The 7,433-nt window shown below is 42.6% G+C and overlaps 2 protein-coding genes across 2 annotated transcripts; one reads left to right on the top strand and one right to left on the bottom strand.

The window, feature by feature from the left end:
• Window positions 1-334: 334 nt before the first annotated feature.
• Window positions 335-3,629, top strand: LOC125518273 (UDP-xylose transporter 3-like). Its single transcript, XM_048683169.1, has 8 exons — window positions 335-519; window positions 607-820; window positions 1,455-1,639; window positions 1,989-2,056; window positions 2,130-2,262; window positions 2,466-2,627; window positions 2,707-2,973; window positions 3,104-3,629. Exons 2-8 carry the CDS (start codon window positions 697-699, stop codon window positions 3,221-3,223), a joined length of 1,059 nt encoding a protein of 352 aa, XP_048539126.1. The 5' UTR covers window positions 335-519; window positions 607-696; the 3' UTR covers window positions 3,224-3,629.
• A 114-nt stretch (window positions 3,630-3,743) lies between these two features.
• Window positions 3,744-7,049, bottom strand: LOC125518274. Its single transcript, XM_048683171.1, has 9 exons — window positions 6,777-7,049; window positions 6,619-6,681; window positions 6,474-6,529; window positions 5,768-5,861; window positions 5,623-5,683; window positions 4,795-4,876; window positions 4,632-4,687; window positions 4,457-4,520; window positions 3,744-4,163 (listed from the first exon to the last, which is right to left on the bottom strand). Exons 1-9 carry the CDS (start codon window positions 6,927-6,929, stop codon window positions 4,100-4,102), a joined length of 693 nt encoding a protein of 230 aa, XP_048539128.1. The 5' UTR covers window positions 6,930-7,049; the 3' UTR covers window positions 3,744-4,099.
• Between the last annotated feature and the right edge of the window lie 384 nt (window positions 7,050-7,433).

Here is a 7,433-nt window from a genome sequence, read left to right as displayed (position 1 = left end):
TTTCTTGTCTGTGCCAGGACATGTGCCCCCTCTCGTCGGTTCGAGTATGTTCTATAGCACGCGTGGCGCGTGTTGTACCTTGACGCTCGATTGAATGTACACATGGCAGCTGTCGAAAAAAAAGAAAAAAACTTTGCAACAATTATGGCTACAAAAAGGCAAATTTGGCAAATTGAGACAAGAGGAAGGTGGACCCTGTTTGAAGTTTTTAGCAAATTCAGCAGGTATTCAGTGCAGAGTCAATAGTTCCCATGCGGCAAGCGACGTGGACAACCATATCTAATTGCCGCTTCCTTTAATCGCCAATCTCACCGACGAGGCGGCCATCCATATAAAAATACCTCGTCTCCCTCCCCGCCCCTGATTCGCAAGGCCAAAGCAAGAGGGGCAGGAGCGCCACCGCGAATCCCATCCCATCCCCGCACCGCCGCCGATCCCGCCCGCCCGCCCCTCCGCAGATCTCCCCGACATTGCCCGCTCCCCGGCCGGATTCGCCCAGATCCACCGACGCGGCGCGCGGTATGTTTCGACCCCTCCCGTCCGTTTCTTGGCAGAGCGCTCGCTGCTTCGATTGGCTGATCGAAATGGCATCTCTCTTGCCTGCAGGTGCTCCCGGCGGCGTGGTCCGGTCGGTCTGATCGGGAAGGCTTGATCTTTTTTGTTGGTGCTGTTGTCTGGAGGGTGGTGGCAGCGGAGATGGGCGTCGGAGGGGAGAAGTTCCAGCTGGGGACGGTGGGGGCGCTGGGCCTCTCCGTGGTGTCCTCCGTGTCCATTGTCATCTGCAACAAGGCCCTCATGAGCTCCCTCGGCTTCACCTTCGGTGTGAGATCTAACTGTTTCTTGCTTCCCAGCTTCTTGATTCGTTACGTTACGTGTTCGTGCTTGGTGCTCTGTGATTTTGCTAGATCTATCTATGCGTGCTCCGTTCTTCGGTTGTGCACATGCTCGGTTCAGATTATTAACACCAGATGCTTTTCAGCTTATGTGGTAGCTGCCAATTGAATTTGGTGTGTTTGATAACTACTGTATATATTGTGATTCGTCGCAGCATACTGTAGAAATCAGGAGAGCATGAGTGTAAAATGATAGAGTGACTGGTCTCTTGGAGCTAGCGTACTTACTGTGAAAGCTTTGATTATTTTTCGTAACGAACGAGGTTGTGTAGCTACCGCTAAAAAAAGGTTGTGTAGCATGTCCTGGTTGCTTGCTGCTTCGGTAGCTTGACAGATGGGAGTAGTATCTCTGTTTGTTTGTGCTGCCTGGAGTGTATGTACATGTGATGTTCAAGAACTTGTTAGCTTTGACTTGGTACATTTTTATTTCTTATTTCTGAATGTTGCTTATGTCCTTGTGAATAGAATAGAGAGAGCTTGTGCTGAAGAGTGAATGAGAATATGAGATACCAGTGAAATTATTAATACTGATATCCTACGACATGGAATTGTGTTTTGCAGCTACCACCTTGACGAGCTGGCATCTCCTGGTCACTTTCTGCTCCCTTCATGTGGCACTATGGATGAAGTTTTTCGAGCACAAGGCTTTTGATTCGAGAACTGTCATGGGATTCGGAGTACTCAATGGCATCTCCATTGGGCTCCTCAATCTGAGTCTTGGTTTCAATTCTGTTGGCTTTTACCAGGTACTGCACATTATGTGATCTTTTTACATTTATTCTCGTACCATTGTCAGGATTCCATAGTTAATTCACTCCAGTTCTGCACTTACTACATTTGGTATTAACAGTAAAAATCATCATCACAGTAAAAATGTAACAAACTTTACTTCCGCTACGCGGTACGACAATAGTTACTTGGCGAGTTAGGGTGCAGGTTAATTATATCTACCTTGTTTGTGCAAGAAACTTTACCAAGAAGGCTTTTGGCTAGAGTTGAACATTTTGTACAAGCATTGATTGCTATTAAATGTCACCCTTCCTTCTGCACTAATCAATCCACCTAACTGGTGCTGAATTGTCCTTTTACGTCTAGATGACAAAGCTGGCCATCATCCCCTGCACTGTTATTTTGGAGACTCTTTTCTTCAGGAAGAAGTTCAGGTTTGTGTTTTTTTACATTCTGTTCATTACTTCCATACCATCTTCATCTAAACATTTTCTGACTTGACTGCAGCCGGACTATCCAGATCTCCCTTTCCGTGCTTCTTTTGGGTGTCGGTGTTGCAACCGTGACTGATTTGCAACTCAATGCTGTGGGGTCCATACTGTCCTTGCTGGCCATTATCACGACTTGCATCGCTCAAATCGTATCCTTTGATGACAGCTTTTGCCTTTTCTTGGCCAAATCGAAATTTCCTGGCATCTTTTTTGGTCAGAAAGTGGAATTTGCATCTGGTTCCAGAATGAAGAATTTGCACTTGACGTGATGACTGTTTATTACTACTCTGTTACATTCACGTATTACCACCGTTTTTGTCGTGTGGTCTTGTAGTCCTTAACCAGCTACCAGATGACAAACACTATTCAGAAGAAATTCAAGGTTTCTTCAACCCAGCTGCTATATCAGTCTTGTCCTTACCAGTCATTGACACTGTTTCTTATCGGCCCGTTCCTTGATGGATTCCTGACTAACCAAAACGTCTTTGCTTTCAATTACACATCTAACGTTGTGGTAAGTCATGAAGCAGCTTTGGCAAACTTCTTTTGACATTGTTAATCTGTTTCTGATTCTCCTCTTGTTCCATGTGCAGTTTTTCATCGTCTTGTCGTGTTTGATATCGGTCTCAGTAAACTTCAGCACCTTTCTTGTGATTGGAAAGACATCTCCTGTTACTTACCAAGTCCTGGGCCATCTTAAAACATGCCTAGTTTTGACCTTCGGCTACGTTTTGCTTCATGATCCGTTTAGCTGGAGAAACATACTTGGCATCCTAATTGCGGTTGTTGGGATGGTACTATATTCATACTTCTGCTCAATAGAGACTCAACCAAAAAATACCGATGTCTCCGCACAGCAGGTACCTTGCTTTTCAAATCTCATGCCTTGTAAATATTTAATATTTTATTTGCAACAATTCTCCTGTGGTTCTTTAGCTTCATTACTTTTATTTCTTGTTTATAAATCCCTATGTGTTCTCTATATTGCAGTCAAAAGAAGGTGACTCGGCACCTTTGATCTCTGATTCTTTGAGCAAAGTTGAAAATGGAGGTGATGACGATGAGCCTTTGAAGGTACCGATGTGGAGCTCAAAGTACTCAAGGGCGTGAGAATTTCGTCTCTTAGACGGCGGATGGCATTATACAGGATTCAATTTAGTAGGCAGATAGTAGGGTTGGAAGCCAACTTCCCAACCCAAGTAATGAAGCAATGGACATTTCAGTTACAATTAAAATGATCTGATTCTTTGGAGGGTTTTACCTTCCAAAATTGCAGATCGACCATGAAACTAGATAGCAGATATTGTAAAATTGTATCCGGATATGGTCCAAACCTTCTCACTGTAACTTCATGTTGGGACACTGGTCTGCAGATAGACTCCATTCTTTTTGTACCAAAGGTCCCGAGGTCAAGAATTGTGCAAGACTTTGAAGTATTTATAGGTTCAAGTTTGTAACTGTACTTTCAGATTTACGTTGGACCATAGTAATGCAAGTGATGTACATTTCAGTTTAAGGAGTTAAAAATAACCAGGTTCATTTCCATGTAACAACACAAACAGCTACAGTTCAAGGAGGAATCGGTGTTTCACAGATGAAGCAATGAAACATTTGCACCAATCTTGTGATCTGTAGAGGTGTACACGGTGCCTGTTTTTATATCAAAATGTAGATGTAGAAGACAAATTCTTGCAACATTGAAATCACACAGGTCATATATCAAAACTGTAATGAGCTAGCAACTGCACATACTTCAGTTTGCTAAATGTTCTGTTATACCAAGGAAAAACCTATAATCCATCTCTCATTTAACTCGCCATGTTGTAACTGTCAGTTCCGTACAATGCATGCATACAAAATGGTTCACCGGTTCTTCAGATGCATGCTATTGTCCACGCTCCCAAGAAAGCTTGAGTTCACAATGTCTTTGTCGGTGTTTCCATAAGTGGACATTTGTCGATAATTCAACAGCCCCTTGTGGAAACATCACTCAACCTTTGCAACCCCTCCTTCAGGTAGACTGCTATCAGAAACCGCTTCTCGCACAAACCTACAAAGCAGAATGGTGTCGGTGTCAATAACACATTTCCTTCCAATTTGAATGATGGGCATGAAAGGATATCAATGGGCACACACACAACTAAACAACCTAGCTAACTATGACTAAAGCGGTGTCCAGATAAGTTAAGCATCTCCCTAAAAAAAAGTTAAGCATGCTGGATTGCAAGGACAGCAGAATGTCATTGTATCAATCTCTTATATTGGTTACTTTCATTTCACCACGAACATGGCAACATTATCAGCCTATATCTTGAAACTGAAAGAAAATGTGAATAATCATACCTTGTTAACTTATCTTGAGATGATTGCAATACATAGATTGCAAGGATGAAGGAAAGAACAAGGCCTGTAATACCACGGTGAAAACATTTTTAGAGTACAAATGTGAAAGGGATTATTATGTGGAAGATGGCACGATGAAACATTTTTTATTTTTTGGCTTGGGGGATTAACTCACCAGATCCAAATAACACATAGAATCCTGCAGTAACATCTATCTCTGATTGTTCCTCCCTGTACAGAAGAATTATTTGGTCGTAATGTCACGCTTCAAAGTTTTCTCAAACTAGTACTTGGAAACAAAATTTTATCAATGCAAACAAGGCCAGATAAGTTTTTACCATGTATAACTAACAAGTACATATTTTGGCCAATTCTGTTGATCCCAGAAATCCTTCTTTATGTCAGGATGAAGTTCCACAACTGCCCAATGAAACACAGATGGGTTAGCAACTAGGCTACCCAATTCAGAAACTTAAAGGAAAAAACACACATAGTGATTATACATTTTACTGCATGGTAAAAAAGAGAGAGGAAAACTTACACTTAATATTAGTTCATCTATCCTAGAACATAAATAGTCTATAGTCTATAGCAAATGTGCCTTCCAACAGGGCATAATGTCATTGCAGCAGGCCAATAATACCCATAGATGGATTTAGAGGAAGTCATGAGTATCTTGTTGATGCTCATACAAAGGCTGCTTCAATAGCACACCACTATTTTACTACATGGTAAAAGAAGTTGACTACTTGACTAAAGCAAAACAAATATTTGCAGTTTCTCTTGAACCCTTAGCAACACTTAGGATAAGGCACTACACTCTGACTGGACAACATGCTCATAATGGATCACAAGAAAGAACAAACAGATACAGCAACAACAACAAGATGCATGATACAACAGCAGCAACAACAGATTAATCTTGTCAAACAATTCATGCTATCACAGGAAACCCTTAGGTTTTTGGAAACAGAAACTCCGAGAAACACATGTATACATAATACATGGTCTAGCATTAAAAACTTGGTCAAACAATCCAACTTGAATGCATATGCATGGTACTTCCTTACATGACAATAAATACATCGCTACAGATGCTAGGGATATAAACTTCTAAAATACACAGAAAAGGATATATTGTGAGGAGAGGCGATAGCATTACATACAATGGTGAGGCATGTCGACTACTTTAGCCGTAACACCAAGCAAATCGTTTCCAGTGTATTTCTGTATAATCAAAGGTAGATAATTATAAGCAGAAAGAAAGTATTCCCCTGAAATTACATATATAACAGTTAACAGGGGACTCACTAAATGGAAATCAATCAGTGGAACTTCAGAGCTTTTGCGATTAATAACATAAAGCCAAGGAACATGGAACTTTTCGTGTCCAATCTGAAATGTTCTGCATAGGAAGGACCATGTAAGACAGACACATCTCTGCAAACAGATCATTCACAAAACACAGATACGGTACAACTATCATACTATTTACAAAATTTACCATGCATGCCAGCAACCTTACGAATTTCCATGACTTCATCATTACTGAGTCTAAGTTCAATATGTTTTAACCAAACAAGTACCTTGAGATAGCATAAATTTTGCATACCACAAAACCTTCTGGATCACAGAATGTATAAACATAAATCAGGAGCCATAGTAGTGCTAGTATATCACCAATTCAGATTTGCAAACTTACATCTTTCGTGAAATGATCGTATTGAATTTAATGTTATACCAATTTGCACTTGCGGAATCAAATGTCTCATGGCATGGATGTATGAATATTCTACAGAAAACTACATTACGAATTACAACAGTCATCATTCATTCACAGTGCACCTATAACATTAGGCTAACCCTCTACCCACCCTGGAAAATCCAGCATCTTGTAGTCTTGAAACCAATTAGCCAATTTGACTGATTCACACAAGCAATTTGCCTCGAACGTTGGAGGATAGCAGTGTCAAAAAATTCTTGAGGACAAGTTTAAGCTAGGAGATCTAAATCTTACATCTTATACGGATCCGCACCGGTGAACCCTGTGGGTTTGGGGATCGGCATCAGCACCTGCACGAACGAGAGAACCAAATCACCGATACGCCCCACACGCAAATCCCCAAAGATCGAACCGTAGAGCAGTTCCGAGAAACCCTCACCTCCCGGTTGACCGCGAAGACCGGGCAGTGGCGGCCGATGACGTCGAACCACACCGACCTCGACTGCAATAAGAACCGCACGGGTCAGACGAGATGGAACGGACGAATTCGCTCCGGAGCATCTAGCTCTGAGTAAGGGCATGGTTCGATCTGATTACGCCGTGGTACTGGCCGGAGCGGAGCATGGGGATGATGTCGCCGGGGCGGTAGGCGGACGAGAGGGGGAGGAGGAACGAGCCGATTAGCAGCAAGGGTAGGAGGAGTAGGAGAAGGCGGTGGTGGGTGGTGGCGGGGCTCCGGCGAGTGGCCATGGTGGTCGCCGGAGTCGGCAGCGGGAGTGGAGACGGGGCACGAATGGGGTACGTCAGATTTGTTGATGCTTACTGGACTTGGCTAGCTGATGCTGGCCCATTGCTTGGCCCAGTAATACAATGATATCGGCCCCCCGGCCGAGTTAAATATTCAGTCCAGTTTTTTTTTAGAAACAAATATTCAGTCCAGCTTCCTACGGGCGCCCCGAAGGCTGAGGAGAGGACGCAACTCCTCATTCATGATAGGGCGTGTTTAGTTGCAGTTTGCAAGTAGTTGCATTGTACGTCCATCTTCAATCAGTTTGGTTTTTAAAATGTAGTTTTATACGCAATAGATGCAACCTGTTTAGTTGCCTGCATCGCATGGAGGGGCACTTACTCTTACTGTTTGGTTATCGTTTTTGTGCTTAGAGTGTGAACAGATACAAACTTTAGTTGTTTGGTTATAAACAGCGTTTGTGTTCTACTCACCCTATTCAAATGTGATGACCTTACCATCACATG

The sequence above is a fragment of the Triticum urartu genome, chromosome 7 (genome assembly GCF_003073215.2).
Source record: "Triticum urartu cultivar G1812 chromosome 7, Tu2.1, whole genome shotgun sequence".
Lineage (NCBI taxonomy): Eukaryota > Viridiplantae > Streptophyta > Magnoliopsida > Poales > Poaceae > Triticum > Triticum urartu.
This window is presented reverse-complemented; position numbering and strand designations above follow the sequence as displayed.